Source organism: Prinia subflava, chromosome 2 (genome assembly GCF_021018805.1).
Source record: "Prinia subflava isolate CZ2003 ecotype Zambia chromosome 2, Cam_Psub_1.2, whole genome shotgun sequence".
Lineage (NCBI taxonomy): Eukaryota > Metazoa > Chordata > Aves > Passeriformes > Cisticolidae > Prinia > Prinia subflava.
Window position 1 is genome coordinate 52179013 of NC_086248.1, and position 20213 is coordinate 52199225.

General features: G+C 36.9%; 1 protein-coding gene across 4 annotated transcripts in view; it reads left to right on the forward strand.

Moving 5' to 3' along the window:
- NKAIN2 (sodium/potassium transporting ATPase interacting 2) overlaps positions 1-20213 on the forward strand; it is a 534113-nt gene that overhangs the window by 443831 nt on the left and 70069 nt on the right. For all 4 annotated transcript variants that reach the window (XM_063389933.1, XM_063389930.1, XM_063389932.1 and 1 more), the window contains one exon: positions 11635-11835. In XM_063389933.1, coding sequence (XP_063246003.1) covers positions 11635-11835 — 201 coding nt within the window. The remainder of the gene's footprint in view (positions 1-11634; positions 11836-20213) is intronic.

Sequence of the window (20213 nt, forward strand, 5' to 3'; positions counted from 1 at the left end):
CCCAAATACCGTGCTTTCACTACTACCATGGTATGTTACAGTAGGATTTTGAGGGATCAGGAAGACAAACCATTCTATAACTGGGAGGTTGGGATTTTCTGTTGGTTTAGTTGGTTGATTCATTGATTGCCTGGGTTTTTATTAGGATTTTTGAAGAACTGCAACAACTCTTCTAAGCTTTCAAGGAAAGAAACACTGAATCACACAATTATTTAGGTTGGAAGGTCACCTTGTGTAATGCTTTACTCAAAGGAGGGCAAATAAAATGACATTGTTCTAGTGCTTTTTGGTCAGATTTTGGGTATTGCCAAGGTTGGAGTTTTTACTTCATTTCTAGGCACTCATTCTAGTCTTTGACAATTCTCATAGTTTAAAAAATATTAAAAAATAATTAGAATTTTCTGTGTTGTAGCTCATGTTTGTTGTCTCCTATCATTCTGCTGTGGACCTCTGAGAGGAGGCTGCCTCTACCTTCCCTAAGCTCTCCCTTTCAGAGGTTATGGGCAGTAGTAACATCCTCACAGGCCTTCAGCTGTTAATGCTGAACTGGCCTCACTCCTTCCCTGTCTCCTCGAATGTCCTGTGCTCTACTCCATAACCTTGGCTTAGAAGCCTTTGCTGGATTGGCTGCATTCCATATGTGTCTCTCTGGGAGAGAGAGAACGCCAGCACTGGACCAGCCCTCCAGGTGTTTTCTCACCAGTGCTGAGCAGAGATGAAGAACCACATTCCTCAGCCTGCTGGTGACACTCCCCGTAACAGCCCAGCAGTCTTTACCCACCAGCACTCCAGGTTTCTCTTTGCAGAGCTGCTCCTCTGCCAGTTGATGTTCAGCCACAGAGAAGAGCTCCATTCCTGCTGAAAAGGGAGCAAATTGCTGACAGTCCTGTCTGAGAGCAGAGACCCCTCACATTCATTCAAACACTCACAGGCACTCAATGAAAATTTTGACTGAAAGCAAATCTTCCCTCTTGGACAGCCCTGAGAGATGAAGTAAAGCATCCAAACATAACTTCAGCAACAGTGCAGCTGACAGACTGTCAGTGAACTGTCATTAAAACATAACTGATCCATGAATTAATTTTTAAGGATGCCTGCCAGATACTGGATCCTACTCTTCAATTAACAGGGTTTGCTGTGTTCTCTTTTCTAAAATATCTCTTATACGTTTGTTTAACACATGAAGTAAAAAGCAGTTTGATTAGATTTTAATCAGTCTATATCATTTCTCTTAATATAAATTTCAATTTTTCTTTTAAAAATAGAATAAAGTTTCTACAAGACCAGCCTGGAAAATACAAGACCAAACAGCATTTGCTTTGTCATTAAATAACATAGTTATCTCTAAACCACTCCAACAAAATATCAGATGAAAATATTTGAATCTAAGAGAAAGAGTCTTAAAAATGGGAAACAAAAGTTGATGTAAAGAGTTTTAGAAAGAAAGAGTGTGGTATGTGGAAAATTACTTTCTACCACCTAATAACATCATCAATTCAAAACTGTAACGCCACACACTGATTCTACATATTTTTCTACATCTTAGTATATTGTAAAGGCTGGTATATATGTTGTGCAAACTGGTGCTAGGTATAACATTAGGAAAACTATGGATCTTTTTGTTGAGGTGATTTTGCCATCTTAATTTAGGTGTTCTTGCATTATATGTAACACATATATTCTTATATATGCAGGTAGTCCTCTTAGGCTTTTTAGCAGCACTACATGCCACACAGAAAACGGCAAAAGAGGGACAAGCTATTCATTTGTGGATTAGTACCTAGCTGGTTTAAATTGCTGCAGTTTCTTTTGTAGTACATGAGATGCTTTCCTTCATACTAGCAAAAACATCTAGCATGGTATCATTATGGTATTCCTCAGGGGGTGCTTTTGCAAATGTAATAAAACCCATACATTTATCCAAAGTTATGCACTGAGTCTTTTTAAATGGCTTTGAACTGTCCTTAGGAGGCTGTGGTTTACTACAGTGGTGGAATTGTCACGTCATAGCAGCAGCTCACAAAAGGAAAGGACTTGAAAAGTTTGCTAACGTCAGCTTGCTGGAGATTATAGTTTGTTTATTAATGTAGGTGATTAAGTTTCTTTTCATCTGTTTCCATGAGACTTTTAATGTCAGAATAGAAGTTTATGAGTTGCTTATTTTTCATTTCTGATTCAAGGATTTGAACCATATTCCCTCCACTGGATATGTGGGACTGCTAACAGTTTGCAAATGTAGCCTAAGCACCTCAAGTGTGGAAAACTGTAACATTTTCCTATGAAAATGTTGAAATACATTTTCCACAGTGTATTTTGTTTTCTTGTTCTTTTCATTTTGAAAGCAAAAACTAGCTAAAATTGGATTTTGTCCATAGTACTCTCATTATTCAAAATTCTTTCCAACACACAGATTAATAGCAAAACAAAACACAAAACCAAACAAAAGCAAAATAACAAAAAACCACAAGAAAAAACCCACTGAAAAAGAATTATCAGCTCTAGGACAGAAGCAATTGTGTACTTTGTTTCTTAAAATTAGTTGTAATAATTTTCAAACACAGGAAGCAGCCAATGTACAAAACATCCATAATTCACTCTGTGTTCATGACAAGTTAGGTCTTATTATTTCTGTATTTGAATGATATTGGATAGTCAAATTAGTTTTAATAAAACTAATCTGTGGTCCATGTTGAATGACATGATATCACACCACTAAAAGAAAGAGCAATTTCCCCTACTGCTAAATTAATTAGTTCATATAAAGTAAAAAGAGGCTGATTTATGAAATCTGATATAGCCTTAGGTATTCTAATAATAACCATCATCATCTATGAGGACATGAAAAAACACTTATGAACAGAGTTTATCATATAACATGTTCCTGTGACAAATATCTTTTCATTAAAAAAAATCAAATAGGATCTTTCAGACAGGAACTGAAGCTGGTTTTTAACATCTGTGGGGTAGATATAGCTCAGGCAGAAGTAGCTCTTGCTATAGATAAGCACTGAAAACTGACACAGGGTTTCCCATTTCACTTGATGGACTGCAGGTGTACAATTCCTTAAAACTGGTGAAAGTCGTGCTGAGGAGAAAATGTCAGAAACCTTAGATATTCAGCAGTGTTGCAGTACAGACTGTTATAGGCAGGTTTTCTGCACATCATGCTGAGCATGTAGCAGGTTTTTGCAGACAACTGACTTGTCTTTTACTGGCCCGAATTTCCAAGGTACATGAATGTTGCACAGCTTCAGATCTGAATGTAGTACTTTGGAGGATGACATCTGTCAGCCTGGTCAGCACTGGAATAAGTTGTAGTGAAAGAGCCTGAAGTAGTCAATGCTGTACAGTCGTTCCACGTCATTTCTTGAACAGCGCCCAAGGGCGATGTGGAGAGAGCCCACACTTCTTCTGTGCTTCCTGAGAACCACTTTGTAGCTGGTGGCTGCTCAACATCTTATCTAGGTTTCAAAACAAGCTTTTCAGAGTCCTTCAGGAATACCTATCTGTTTGTTTCAACTGAGTCCTTTCTACTGACTTCAGAGGAATTCAAACCATTTAAATCTGGATATTTTATTTCACACTGAGAATGCAAGTGGGTTGTGAGAACAAGCTATGCTTTTTAAATTGATGCTTGAGCTTATTGAAACCTCCCCACAGAAGTAAATCCTTTTGAAAATGTTCACTTTGGAATAGATGTGAATCAAACTGAGAAAGATGACTCCACATTCTTTTTTAGTAATTTTCTGACTTATCTAGGCTTCATTCTAGTTATCCAGGGATCCTAATGCTTATAAAATCACCACTGACTAGAAATGCTTAGGCTTTAGAGCACAATGTGCACAACACGTATTTCTCCTCAGCCTGGTATTTCATGAAGTCCACCTGTGTTGCAATAATCTCAGGTTTCCTAACTGCTTTTGGGATAGCAACACCACTTTTGTGGTTTTAGAACTCTGTACAAAGCCTTCTTACTGTTTCCTGCACACACTACAGACACTAGATAATTATTTACATTTTAAAAGATAATAAAAATAAATAGGAAATAGAAAACATAAACTTATCACTGTACACATGCATTTTGTTTTACAGTAGCTAACACTAAATAATAACCAACACTAGGGGACACTGAACAAACTGCATCAGCTGGAATGTCTTTCTTCAGGCATTCTATAAACTTTCTGATGTTTAAGTTCTACAAGATACACTTCTGCATCTTTCCTTACAAAATGTTGGACCATACTAAATTTTTTCCTTGGACAGAGATGATCAAGCAAAATATTTTTGAGATGGTTTGGTAACTTGGTAAACCACTTACTCTAAAAACGAAACTATTTTAAGAATATTCATTTTATGCTGCAATTTTAATCAAGGCCTAGATCTTTCTGCATGCAGCCTTCAGAATAGTGATCCCAGCTCACTGGAAGCTTTGCATAGTCTTTTGGATATAATCCAAATATTAGATGTCCTTGCGATGTCTAAAGATTTTTGCTTTTTATATATTTTCATACTCTTGTAGCTTTGTAGACTGTTAATACATACTTATGTAGCTTGTAGTACTTTTCCAGCCCTTTCTCCCACATTTTAGAACAGTAAGTTAGCCCTTTCTAAGACATTCCTGAAATTCTGTTTCTTCTGTATCCTCAAGAAGATGAATTCTAACAAGGACACTCTGTTTTGCACTAGAACTTAGAAGACATAGCAAGAAATAGGGCAAAGAAGCCTCTGGAACAACTCTAAGGGGCAGACCCCTTAGGGTGACACAATTACTCTGTTATTGGAGGTACCTGCTAGATATACTACTTATTTAACTTTATAAAATTTGTAGCAAATAAATTGTGTGCATGTGCAGAGCCATACTTGTGCATCTGAAGGCTTGCATTAAAGATCTGCTTTTAACATTATCACTCTTAGTATTGTTTGGAATGTTTTTTTGTCTTTTATTCTAGGCAACGCTTGTGCCTAGAGGGGTTTTATTTAGAATTAAGAGGTTATGTATATTTGTGTCTGAAAATTCTAAGCACTATTGATCAGTGTATTTGCCTGGGTAAACCAAGACAAGAGACATACTTCCTTTACTGTTTAAAAATAAAGGGGAAAAAACCAGTCCCAAGAGAATAATGAACTAAACATCTTTAAAAGCATTATGCCTTACTCATAAAAAACTGGTACTAATATATAGTGAAAGCAGTACAGTCATGCATTTTCAGCTCAGTATTAAAAACCAGGGTTTGGAAACCTATCAGAACATTCACTTCACTTAAGAAAGAGACTCAGAACCTTACTGATTTTAGTTCAATTCTAAAATTCTTTGCTAGTTTTGTTTCATGGGACAGAGACGAGATCTGGTAATCCCAGGCACAGAACAATGTAGATCACCTGGTAAACTCTCCACTGTCCACTCACATTATCAGAGCTTGGCTATGTCTTTGTCAGAGAATTGCTGTTTGTCAAAACAATGTATTCTATTTACTCAATTTCCTTAAACAAATTTTCTCAATTCCAGAATGATATCCTTGATTACTGCACAGTGTGAAATAAGATTTGACAGAGTTAGCTACTACTGTGGGATGTGAGTGCCTCTAGTTAGCTTTCCATTTCATCATGTTTTATCGCTCAACAAGTTTACATCTTCCAGAAAGTAATTTTCCAAGAAATTACAAAATTATAGTTCTCAGGATCTTCACTAAATATGTACAACAGCTAAATTAAAATTTCTGTTTTACTGCAATTTCCTAGTCCTCATGATGAATGACACTGGGCTACTGTGAAGGGCTAAATTCTCATGTTCTTACAAGAAAAAATTCAATGGATCTTAGTCCAGAACAATCTAAAAATATTCCGTTTCAATATGAAAAAACATTCATGGAAGAGTAATATTCATGGAGCAGTAATAATCATGTAAACTTTGCAATATAAACTGAAGTTTCTACTTCCTTTTTATGATATTTTAATTGAAGAACTAAATAGAAAATTTTTGAAGAATGATGTTACTAAAAAATGTTGATGCCACTGAACTAATTAAATTAATATTCTGGAGCCTAGCTGGTGTCCTGTTTTGTTTGTTTGTTTTTTTTAATGAGTAGAAACAGAGCTGAGTAATTTTTTTAGGTTTTTCAATGTACATATTTAACTACTAGAAAAAGTGAATATCTAAATTAATATAACATTATTGTAGCTTTAATAATTTCAGAAGATAATTGACAAGTATGATAAAATAATAATTGATAATTTCAAGCTTTGTATAATAGTGCCTATGCTTTTTGAGGATTATTTATAGTATTTTATTAATATAATATTCTAGTTTCATTTTAGAGAAGAAAATCAGGGCATCTGAGTCATCTCTTTCATGCTGGTAACTTTATAATTAAATCCTTAGGAAGCATAATGGTACACCAGAAATAACTTAAAATACATTTGTAATATTTGTGACAGAATACAGAGAAAAGCTATCAGGGAGAGAAGTTTTGCCAGTTTTTTATTGATGAACTTCATAAGTATATCAGTTGGGTAGAATCAAACTGGTTAAACTTTATCTGATTAATGACACATAGATAAATCAGATTCTGTAACCAATTTTCAATTATACTGGTGCAAAATGGTTTTACAAGAGGAAATTAAAGACGCGAACTCCAGGTAACTGAAAAAAAAAATCAAATAATTCAAGGGAAAACATCACACACATAGAAAAATTGGGGGGGGGGGGGGGGGCAAAAAACCCAATTCAGATGCAACAAAATAAAAAAACAAATCTTTAAATATCCATTTTCCCTACACAATTATACAATTTTTTTAATATATCAACTTTGAATTAAAAAACAAAACAAAACAAAGACCACCACCAACAACAAAACAAAAACAAAAACAAAAACAAAAAAAAAAACCCATAGCTGACAAGCTCTATTTTGATTCTTCAGTGAGGAGACATTTTTTCTTTAGACAGGAAAAAGTCTGCTTGTATGAGAAAATGGTACTGCCTAGCAGAAGTTAATTTTAGTGGAAAAGTGAGATAACAGAAGAAAAAAAAATGCCTGCAGAGGCCTCTGTGCATCCTAAGCATCCAGAGCTACAAATGCTTTCAGACCCTGATCTTTTATCACTGAATCCTCGTGTGATTGTTTACTCTCCAAGCAGCCTGTTCTTGCTAGTTTGAGTTTGATAAATGAAATAAGAGGTTACATGGTTTTATTCAACAAAAGACGTACTTCAGTGTAGCAAGTTTGCACAGATTTCAGCAATTCCTCATTAGAAAAATAGAAGAAACCATTTTGCATGACTCAGCAAGCCACAACCATTGAAATTGTCCAATTCAACTTCCCTGAGTCTGCAAGATCTCCTGGACTTCCAAGGAGAATCACCCTGAACCACTCCTGCCTCTTTTTTTCTCGTAGCACTATATGGAATTAGCTTCTCTGAGGTGCAACCAACAAAAATCATTGAAACAATAATACATTGTGATTTCTGCAAAGGGACAGTGCACTTACTAATATGTTCTAGTACTAATACAATACACAAAGAGCTGTCTTCCTTCTAAGCACTGCTGTCCTCCTGCTGTGTCTGATTATGAGGAAGCTTTTATTTTTTTTCTGGCAGCTTTTACAAAGCTTTATGTTGCCATGTTCTGTCATCAGCTGTCCTCAGCCAGAAAATGGTATGTACTGTGCAGTTGATCCCAGAAAAAGTTGCCATCTACTGTATTAAACATAGGCACAAAACCATCAGAGCTCAAAATTTTATACCAGCTAAGCTGAAATAAAATTACAGATGTAATTTGAAGATGTCTCATATCGTAACCTCAGAAATCTGTCTCTGAGACCTCCAAACTTCAAGATTTGTCTAATCTAGCAGTATTTTTCCTGATGACTACAAATATCAACACATCTTCAGAATGGCAGCAAAGACATCCTACAAAATATTTTCCTTTGTTTTTTTTCTTGATGAGTATCAAAATCTACTTTAATGCACCAATTTTCACTAAAAAGCTTTACAAATACCAGCAGAATTTACAAAGCAGAACAGTGATCGGCAATAAAGCCCTTACAGATGTATTTCTATGTCCACAAAGGAAGCAGCTGTTTGTTGAATTTAGGATAATGAAATCTTCCTTGACATACAGACTTCGAACAACAACATATTGGCTTGCCCAATGTGTATCAACAATTCTTGTTAGTTTTCATAGCTTCAAGGCTTATCAGACCATTTCTCTGCATTTCCCTGAACAAAGTTTGAGCCGCAGATGTTGGAAGGGAAACAGACGGCAAATACACTAGAGAGCATAATAAATCCCCAGCTTCCAGTGTAGACTTTGTCTATGTCCACTAAAACTGTGTTCAAACAGTGAACAAAGTAAATAGCAAGCAGAGTTTGTCCAAAATTAGCTCTAAATGCTGTCAGTAGAAGAGATGTTAATGATAGCTTCATCATCCCCTTCTTGGCTTCCACAGTTCTACAAGGGGATTCAAGTCCGTAAGTGTTTTCTCACTAAGGGAAACTTTTTTGTAAGCTGGGTGACCTTCAGCACTGAGCAACAGGAACTGCTCTGCTAATATGGTTGCATGAAAGGGGACATGGCTTGAAGGTTATAGGCAAGTTCAAAGCACATAACAATTTATACCTGAGATTTAACTGTGCAGCAGCTTTGTAGTTAATAGGCTCCTTCTGTGCTTATTCTGATCCCAGATATTTTGGGGATAGAAATCTGCAAGGTCTGACTTACATATTGACTTCTCAAGATTTTATTTTGTTGTCATTCTTAATCTATCCAAGTTGGACCTGAGACATGAATGGTGTCTAATCTTATAGAACCAGATTTCACATCTTCTTGTTTTGCTTTCTGAAGTTGACCTTTTTTCATAACTGGCTCAGTATGTAACAACTGCTTCTCAAAAACCTTTGCAACCACGTGATTCAAAGTGCTTTAAGAGTTGAAGCTGTGGCTTGCAGTAGGATGATGATGATGATGATGATGATGATGATGATGATGATGATGATGGTGAATTAAATAATATAACATTTCCATGCCAGGTATAAGATCTATTTTAAGACCAAAGAAAACAGAATAGTGTTTAACTGATTATTCAGAGAAAGAAATACTACAGATCTGATAAAGGTGTATAATATTTTTACTGGTAAGCATTTAGAGACTATTCCTGAACAAAACAAGTCCTACTCACAGCATTTAACTTAACTGCCAAAAGATGATTTACATGCAAAGGAATTGTGTAAATATTTCAAAAAATCATCTGGGGATAAATTCAGGGATGGAAGAAAGCTAGATTTTTGAAGCTTTATTTACATATGTAATCATAAATATATTAATGTGTAATTATGTTTCCCATGTAACTTGGAAATTTACTTGTGCTTTTAACTAATAAAGTGTTTGATTATTGAACCTGTGGTAAGCAAAAATAGCTGTCTCTAGAGAAATTATATTCTACCCACATACCCAGTTTTGATTTTTATGTTTAGCTCCTCTTGATCCAATTTTGCTTCATCTGGCAGATGCATAACAAGTACTCAGTTCCTGCAAGCCAGTTTATCCCTTTCTTTTTCAATGAATACATTTTTCATCCCTAGTCTGCACTTTGTAAAATATATTTAGTCCATCGTGACTCTTCTCAAGGTATTGCAAATGCTAAAATAGAAATAGACAATGAGTCCTATTCATTTGTGCTGCATCTCTGATAAGAGACTAGGTTTAGAATTTTCCATGGTAACTAGAATGGCTGAAAGTTCTTTTGACAATAATATGATGGATTCCAGTGTTAGTCATTTAGGAATAAATTCATCGCTTTAAGCAAAGTTACTCCAAAAATGTCCATTCTTCAGCTACTTACACTAAGTGAGAAGACCACTGTTCTACTTGAGGGGTTGTAGCAGCCCTGCCTTCAGAAGGAAAAAATAATCTTCTGGGTGGGGTGAAAGGTAAAAAATCGCATTTCCAAGAAACATATGGCAGACACTTTCTAGTGTCTATGGCTTTTGTAGGGAAGGATCTCGAGAAAGAAGATGATATTTGGGGATGAGGACTTATAACCATACATCAATACATATATTTGGACACAATTTGCAAAGTTTATAGAAATGTTTGCTGTATCTTTGATCAATACTAACAAATGCTTGAAGTCAGTTGCATGATTAAGTTCATATTAAGCATTTTAAATTTTCTCATACAGCTCATTATTTGCTGGATTGGACTGTTGTGGGAATGAAGGGTAATTATTCATTGCAAATGTATTTAAGGTCCTTCCTTGCCATCTGATAGCTGTGCATGCTTATGCACGGTAGCAATTGATTTTTTTTTAATGTAAAAACTTCCCATACTTTTGGTACAAACTGCAAATTAGAGAAAAAACATTAAGCTGCACTGCAGTGTCAAGTGCAATCACAGATCAACTGACATGTGACATTATCCAAAACCTTTCTGGATGGAGTTACCTCTTCAAAAGTTAGTGCAAAAAGGTGAAATAAGTGGGACTGAAAAAACATCTATTTTGAAGGGAGGGAAATGTGAATATTACTTATCTGCTACAGAATAGTATTCTTTTATTTTTGTCATGGTAAGTCTAATTAAATAGTTACATTTTAAAATCTTTATGAGAATCTTAATTATTAATGACATCAACAGGCTGAAAAAAAAGGTAGGTTAGGTGTGGGGAGAGTTTGGCCCTGCAAAGACATTACTTAAAAACAATTTTTTTTTGCATGATTGAGTACGTGTGCACACAGACTAGATAGTGACACTTTACAAGAGGTTACAGTAATAAATTATTTACAAAATGTTGGTAAACACTGTAGGCTATTACGGAATCCACAGAGTCCATAGTTTTGTTATAGCTATGTGTAACACCCTCAAGTAATGTGCAACCACGTATAATTTATGAAAGCAATATCCGTAGTATTGTTTATGATGTATATTAAAAATTTATTAATCCTTATTGAATTATTTATAAATGCAATCCTAATGGAAGGCATGGCTGACTAGTTACTCCATGGCACTAGCTGTATGGGAGTTAAAGGTTGCATGCCTCTGCCCCTCCTTTTTAACTAGCCCAGTAGTCTTTAGACACGGCAGCACTCACTATTTCCTTACAGGATCCTAGGAAATTAGGAATCAGAGAGAGGCATTGTAAAGAGATTTGCCTGCAAGCAAATGCATAGGATCCTTTTCTTCAACCTTCTCCAATATTTCAGTAGAGCTACCATAAATGTCCTTCAATGGGTCCATGAGAAAAAGCTCCTTGCAGTTTTTGTGTGTGTATATTAAAGTGCATAAAGCCTTGCTTCTGGGGGTTCTTGTATGGTTTGGTACATCAGACCAACAAAACATGGGCCATCAATCCTTATGGTGTCCCCTGGAAAATGGGCAATTAACAGAAATGAGTGCTATAGTCTAGGCTGCCATGATAGGAACAGATCCTGGCTTGCAGAATTATTTTTCTGCTCCAAAGCATTTCTGCCTGACAAGGTACAGCCACTTCTGCTTGCAGCAGGCAAGCTCCACTAACTTTCATGTGACAGTGCAGTTTTATTGCAGCTCTTTACTTCTTTATGCATGCTGTGAAATCTCTTGCTGAGGCACTGGATGCCAGAGTACCATCCCTGCGCATTAATTCTTCTCTTGTTCTCCTGCAGGAAACAGATCTCATTCTGACCTTTAACATCTCCATGCACCGTTCCTGGTGGATGGAGAATGGGCCGGGCTGCACCGTGACCTCAGTAACCCCAGCGCCGGACTGGGCACCAGAGGACCATCGCTATATCACTGTCTCGGGGTGTTTCCTTGAGTATCAGTACATAGAAGTGGCTCACAGTTCTCTTCAGATCTTCCTTGCAGTAAGTGTTTACAAATAACTTCAATTCCACCACCTTTTCAGGATTTCTTCTTGTCTTTACTGCAACGGGGGATGATTGTGGCATTCATTCCCAAACCTTGGCTTATTTTAGTCTAGTTATGACACTGGTCTTAGTTTAGTTATGACACTCAGTTGTCATTCAGCCAGTTCAAGATAGCTGCATGCTAAAATTTCCAACATACATATTTATTATTGTGCTAAGACCTACTGACAAGACACACTGTTTTCTTGATACTATAATACATAAGTTGTGACATAATAGCAAGTTGCAGCTATTGTTGTGAAAGCCAAATTAAATGTGAAATTGAATACAAAAGACAAACAAACAGTAAAAATAGATTCACTGATCACAGGAATCACAGGACTCAAATCTGATCAATTTGTCTTTAACCGTATTAATTGACACTAGACTACAATGGGAGAGGTTTTCCCTCCCCTCTCAGAAAAGTTACACTTATATGAACATTAAAACCCAAGCTTTTAAAATATTTTTAGGAGTACAAGAATCCACTGTTGCACTGCAGAAAATTTATAAGGGATGAAAACTTTTTTCTTGGAAGAAAAATGTATAATGCAGCTCACAGCTATCCAAAAAACAGGAAGTTTTTCCATCTATCTATTTCCCAGCATTTTTTATCACTCAAGCTTGACTCATGGAATTATAGCTTCATAGAATTATTTTGGTTGGAAAATACCTCTAAGATCATCAAGCCCAAACCTCAACCCAGCACTGCCAAGTCCAACACTAAAGCCTGTACTTAAGAGCCACATCTACACGTCTTTTAAATATCTCCAGGGAGGGTGACACTGACCTGGGCAGCCCGTTCAAGTGCTTGACAAACCTTTTGGTGAAGAAGTTTTTCCTAATATCCAACATAAAGTTCCCCTAGTGCAAGTTTGATTTGCCTTGATCCAGACCAGGATGCCATTGGCCTTCTTGGCCAAGTGGGTAAGAAGGCCCGTGTTCAGTTAGTGTTGACCAGCACCCCCAGGTCCTTCTCCAACAGGCAGCTTTCCAGCCACTGTGCCCCAGCCTGTGGCAGAGCCTAGGGTTGTTGTGGCCCATGTGCAGGACCCTGAACTTGGCTTTGTTGAACTTCATACAATTGGCTTTAGCCCATTGATCCAGCCTGCCCAGATCCCTCTGCAGATCCCTCCTACCCACAAACCTTCAAAAACAGATAACTAGGTGCTTTCTTCTGCCCTTTTTTTTTTAATTTAATGAATGATGAACAAGAAACTCAAGGTATCTGTAGTTCAAGCTCAGTTCTGTTCCTGATTCTACAAGGTTTTTTGTGTGTCTGTGTTTAAACAGAGGTGTATTTTTGGATAAGTTCATTCTTTTCAAGTCAGGGTAATGGTTCAAAATAACAAGCCATTAGTAAACTGCTAGCTGTAGCTAACTACATCTGTGTTATATTCCCATTCATTTACCTGTGATTTTCACAGGTAAAGAGCTGCACAACATAAGTATGGGTCACTTTTCCAAACCTTGTGTTTGACTACTGTTTATATCACTTTCACATTTCCCATTGTGGCTATTTTTTCTAATAGAAGTGCTAGTGTAAATTCTGTCCTGTATTAAATGTGATCAAATGGGAAACAAAGGAATTAACTGGTAAAGCTCAGTGAAATGTAACAAAAAGTAGGAAGAGCAGATACTCTTTGTGTCACGAAAATTAATCTGCAAACACCAGAGGTTTATGTCCAAAGACAGAGGAGTCCTGTTACTTTATTTGAATAAAGGGAGAGGTCATGGGCATTTCCCATGGGGTCTCTCAAACTGTTAGATGACTCAGCCTCCTTTTTATATTACTTTCCTGGCCACATTTCCTTCTCTCTTTCCCCATTGGCTGAGGTACTTAAGAGGTACAGATTTTCCGAATCACCTAATATATATGACCCCCTTCCAAAGCATACCTCCCCCTTTTCTTTTCCTAGTGTCAATGAGTGGAATTCCTATGGAATTGCATTGTCAGTAGAGCTGGACTAGATTATTTCCAGAGGTTCCTTCCCAACCTAAAAATTCTATGGATCTGTGATTCTGCATTTCCATGGAAAAACTCCCTCATTTCCTTGCCCTCCCCAGTTCTTTATCAGTATCATAGCTGAATCTGCAAATGTGAGATCTTAGCTTCATTGCACTTTGACAGTAACAGCTATTTAAAGGTGTGCTGATACATGCAGAAAAAATGCATCATTTTGGCCACAACTAATTCAATATTTTTGTTGGACAGAACTAACCCTTAATGTAGCCTGTGCTCACATGCTCTCCACTAGATGCTTCTCTCCAAGGAAGGCTCATTTACAGAGCTCCTAAGTCTTGAGCATCTGGCCCATCCAACATGGTCTGCAAGGACCACAACTCTGCCTGTTCTTATGTCTACAAATTACCAAAATGAACTGGTCTAGTGATGGCATGACTCACATACCCACACGCTTCAGACAATAAAGTCTCCTTGTGTGTTTAAAGGCTATTGATTCTTGTTGCTTGCATTAGAGAAGCTATTTCATTTTCAGGCCTCCTGGGTTATCAAGGATAGATATACTTAAATGACTGATCTCTGGAGAGAATTATTCCAGGTAAAGAATGAGGTCAGTGGTACTAATGGGGATTTGATTTGCAACTATCTGAGTTCCATTCTGTATAGTATTTGCAGAGTGGAGGCTGACTGAAAGTTCCTACCTCTAAACAATACAAGGTAAAGCTGCCACTGGACCGTGGGGAGGGCAGTGATTGGGAGGGGCACAGTGCAGGTTATACACCACTTTAATCTTGGCATGTAGGGCCAGGGTTTAAGGGAGTCATTGGCTCTGTGTATAAACAGCATTTGTGTCCCAGCCTTTTGTCATACAGCTGAAAGAGTTATAAGCTGGCAGTTTTGCAAGCACCCACACATATCAATGTCTAATTCTATCTAGAGAGCCTATGTACAATTTTCTTCATTTCCACAGTTCGTTGAACTCTTGTCTTAGAAGGTGAAAAGCTTTTCAGTTCAAGCCTTGAGTTCCAGTTCAGGTCAGAGGGTTCTGCTTCCAGATCTATTACAATGTTCTTTTGAAAGTCATTTCATCTCTCTGTTCCTCTTTCCAAGTGCAGAAGAGAGAGAAAAACATGCCTAAATTTTTCATGTTCATTTCATAAGACTCTGTACCATTTGCACAGATAGAGATCTCTTGAATCTTTCAAAAAGCCCTTGAATATGGGGGACACTCAGTACAGTAAGGTCTTTGTGTGGTACAAGGAAATTATAATGTTAATTGCACTACATACAGAAATTGAGCTCAGATTCTCTGCATCTTTCTTATGTCTGTTTTACTCTGATTATCCATGACCTGCCCTCACTCCCACAAGTCTGTTTTTGCAAAAGTCAACAAATTAAAACCCATTTGTAGATCAAAACTCTGAAAATATGCAAATTAGAGATCAGCCTTGGAGATAAGTGTAGCAGAATTACATATCTATTTGCCAACACAGGATTGAAAGTATTTAGTATGCTTGTCTTTTTCTTCTTGCACACTCAAAAATCTATTGATTTTAGTGGAGATAAGTGCCTGAATTATGGGAATAAGACTAATGTAAAGGCATCACCTTATCCAGTTTGGGTTTTAGTTATATAGCCCTCGAAAAGATGAACTGTTTAATATTATTCCAGTAACACAAGTGGAGGAAAAGCATTTCTTATGTACTGCAGCTGCATTATTGATGGTAATTTACATACCAAATAAATAAAACCATAAGTAAACTGTTACATAAAAGTATTGACCATCTTCAAAGTGATCCTGTCCACTGATTTTTATGTGCTGTATATTAGTCTTAATTTCTTTTCGTTCCTTCCTGTATTTGTACTGGTATATGCTTCATGCAGTCATTAAAATTATTATTTCATGCTTCAAAATTTGTAATATGTAATTACCCATCCATAGGATTTATGGTAAGTGTATACTGTTTGGATTTCTGCAAAGTCTGCATCATGCACAATGCCTTTCAAGCCCTGATGCTGTCAGATTGATTTAAAACATCATGAAGCATAACTGTGTTATTAAGATGCAATAGTACAGCTATGAAGCTGGGACGCCAGCATCAAAATCTCTTCTCTGTTGCAGACTTACCATAAGACCTTTGGCAAGGTGCTTAATTTATGGCAGTTATTGTCTGTGCTGTACAAACAGTGGCTCTTTAATATTTCAGGAAGATGCTGCCACAATAATTCCATTAAACATTGCAGGTAATCCAATGTTACAGAAAGGTGGTCTGTATATGTATTTAAGCACTTAGAACAGTAGAATAGCATTTATGTTCCCTGCTTCTCTTAAGGATTAATAATTAGAATACAATAGCCTTAAAATCTTTAATGAGAGCATAGCACAGGTGGCATTAAATAACTCTCATTGGAGTTATGAGAATGGGGAGATAGGAGTCTCCCTGGTGGAGAGATAGGAGTACTCAGTAAAGGTGTATTTTTACAAGAATGTATTTACTGAACTGTCTAACTGTCTGTGTTTTAGACCTCCATGCTCAAATATGTGGCCCAAACACTTAAAGGCTCTCTACATTGATGAGGAAATATGATTGGGAAAAAAAGCAGTGGTTACTATCCAAAAGAACTAACCTTCAAAGTATAAAATAAGCCACCCAGTCCATATGGAAAGGAAAGGAGGAAAAGACAGGAATACAGAAAAAGAATACTACTTTGAAGTTTCATTGGACCTCCTGTTTGACCATTGTCAGCTTTCCCATAAGCATGATAGAAAAATCCTATGACTCAGAATGAGTAAACTTCTGAAAAAATTATCTGCTGGAAATCTATCCTAAAAAGCAGCAAAAGACAGAAGTGTGTGAAAGTTTGAAATTAGGAAGTAACTGACAAGAAGCTGGTGTCTCATCACTCTCATACTGACAGGAGTGGACAAGCCAGGTGGGACAGGACACAGATAGTCTTGCAAGAGAATTAAGTAGTTGAATTTCACTGGAAGAAACTAAGGAGAAGAAATTGAGGTTTTAAAGCAAGAGGCAGAAAATAATCGCAGCAGTGGGCATTTTCAGGAGCAAGGAGAAAACATGGAGGAGAGGCAGGATGCTTCTCAGAAGCTGAGACTCACAAAGTGAGAGATCACGAGGTTATCAGCAGGAGACCAAAGGTTAAACAGAGAGCTTGTAAAGCTCCTGCATTTAGAGCAGGAAGGTAAAACAAGCCTTCTGCAAGGGAAGCACATTTGATCTCTTTTTTTTTTTTCTAGTGGTTTTCATTTTATTTTTATTTGGGAATATATTTATAGGACCTGAGCAGAGAAAAAGGACAGAAGTTCCTCCAGATACACCAGCAAATGACAGAGCAAGACTAAAAGAATCAGGCAGCAGATATATCAGCAGGACAGACTGCATGATAGGAAGAGAAGCAAAACAGCAAAGGCAGGGGAGATGAGGGAAGTAGTCACAGGAATGCATGGAAAATAAAAGCTATTTAACTAATAATGTCATTAGGAATGAGGCAAACAGCAAAAAAGTAATTCTGTGTGTCCCAAAATATTCATGAATGGAATCAAACAATAGAGAGGATGGCCCTGGCTAGTCCAAGCTGAAATGCTAAAATTAAACAGGCAAATTCCTTTGCAGAGTTGCAAAGGAAGAATCTAAGAACTTGTACTGTAGTAACAGCCTTCACTGTCCTCAGATGATAATACTCATCTTTTAGGAAGAGTCACCTATTGATGTAGCCCTTGGGGTCGGCTAATAAACCAGGATATTCCATTCCTGTGCTCAAAATACATACAGTGTGATATGCTGGGAAAAAACCATAATGCAGCAAAGCTCTTGCAAAACATCAAATGCAGCAGTAAACCTAATGCTGTGTTCTTAATTTTCCAGTCCTTTTTACCCAATATAAAGGTCTTCACTTGTGCAGGAAGCATATCTTGCACATAAAAGCCCATTCTTAGATTTGTCCTTGCTAATTTGGTTCCTGCACTTTTCTTTCTGACAGCATCCTCCACCCCTCCCACCTGCTTATACTCATACACATACCTTGCACATCAGCTGTCTCTTCCTGTGCTTTTAGAATGGTGAGAATATTTGTATGTGAGAAAGGAGAAGAGACCTCATGTAGTTCAGTTTTGACTATTAGAACCTAATGGAGGAAAATAAGATTATTTAATTAAGGTAAAGTTCTTTTCTAGGGCAATGCAATGGTTGAAAGAAAATTGATTCTTAATGATATAGATTGGTACTTTAGAAAGTCTTTTTTTCACTGTGGGACTGGGCAAAATCAGCACAATATGAAGAGGGTATGAATCATTGTAAAGTGTTAACTTAATAACACTGTCTTTCCATGTTAGCAGGCAGGCATCAGGTTCAGGCATCTTTGACATTGGCTCAGAGCACAGTATATTGCTGTTTGACAATAATGCTAAAGCATATGTCATTACTATTTTGAAGGATTGCTATAAGAGATATTTTTATGTCTATATGTATTACCTGGTATTGCTTCTATCAAATTTTATCTGCCTTTTTTCACTGCTTCTTGCAGAAAACTGAATTTTACACATCAAAGCATAAACGTTTTTCATAATGAGAGCTTTGTCAGTAGAATTGTGCTCATTCCTTTCCCTAAAAACTTCTCTTCTTAATGAGCTGTGCTTGTATAAAGCTAAGCTATATAATTGTCTGAAAACAAGTTTTCTCCAACTCAGAAGAGAGAAGTCAGCTTTAAACAGTTTTACCTGACCAAGGCAAACAGTATTGTCTCTGAGAGGTTTATTCCCCTGATGAAGAGAAAGACAAAAGCATCAGCATGAGCTGAGACTGGCAGAAGCAGTTCTGCATCTCACTAATGTTCTTGCACTAGCAAAGGCAAATATCATATGTGATTTTTTTTTTTTTGAGCAGGGTTGGAATTAAGAAAACAAAGAACTGAACATTGGACTCATTACTTTGAGGCCTGAGGGAATTTTCCTGAGAATTTGTTTTGACCATCTCATATGTATCCCTTCACACAGGGGCCCCTGATTCTGGCTGTCCCTGTAGTGATGTGCTAGAGCAATGAGGTTATGGATCCCCAGGTTCAGTGCCTCACGGCTGTCCTGAGGCTGTGAGACGCTCCTGGTGCTGTGCTGACTGGTGATGCTTTCTTGCAGACTTGCTTCCTCCCACATCTGGCATTTAAATTATTCCTCATTTCTAGGGCTGGCATAGTCCTGTTTTTATTTCACTGTGATAGCATGAGAGCTGCATGTGAACATTTTCCAGCTATACACGGGTCAGATGACTTGGGGCCTATTTACCTAGTCTTGGTGAGCCTCTCTCTTTGAAGAGATTCCTGATAAAAAGCCTAGTCCATTTGATTCTCTTGCTATACAAAAGAGTTTAGAAGGTAGAAAAAGCTTATTACACTTGTTTGAGATATAATAGTAGCACTGAGAAGAACAGCAATAATAATAAGTAGCGCACGCTTCTGTAATCATAAGTATTTACAACATGTAGTTAAACAAAAAGCAATTCCTCTTCATACTGAAAACTCATAGTCATGTGTCAGGTTCACCAACCCCATTCCTGAGCTGATTGTAAAGGTACAATAAAAATTAGGGCTGCTCCTTGGAAATATTGAAAACCACATCCACAGTACAGCTATACCTCAGTGTCACCATGTGTGGTATTCCTGCTGATATTACAGTATTGCCTTGTTCTGCTTTACACAAAAGTGACATTTGCCATTTTGCTTCATATCCCCAAAAAACCCCTCTAGTTCTGGAAGCACAAGGACTCAGTTCATGAGTTAAAGTGAATTTTGTCCTGAATAAAATATAGAGAGTCATAAAACATATAGCCAACTTCCTCACTTCATTATGGAGATAAATCTATTAAACAAGCAGAAAACAAAACAAAACAAAACAAAACAAAACAAAACAAAAAAAAAAAAAAAAAAAAAAAAAAAAAAAAAAAAAGCAACAAAAAACTCCACACTAAAAATACCAGAAAAAGCCAGAACTATGATTTTTTTCTCAAATTTGTAGTGAAACTTTCATGGTATACGTTAGATAGTATGCTTCATGTTTCATTTTTGTGTGCTGTTAGCGCAGCTTCCTGAGCAGAAGATGAGCTGAGAACATAAAAGTATAGTGTTATGAAAACGTAGAATAAACTATTTTGCAGCTCTAGTCATGACTATTCTGGTCACAATACCATTGTTCTGAAAATGTGGTCTGTAAAATTCACCAAAGATCAACAATGTGAGTAGCTGTAACTGAAACTGTATTGAAAGAACTGATCAATGATAGATTCCTGAAATTCTATAATGCAACTTGAGTGCTTCTGGTGGAGCTATCTACCCCACTAAAAATAATAACTATGTCTAAGGAAAA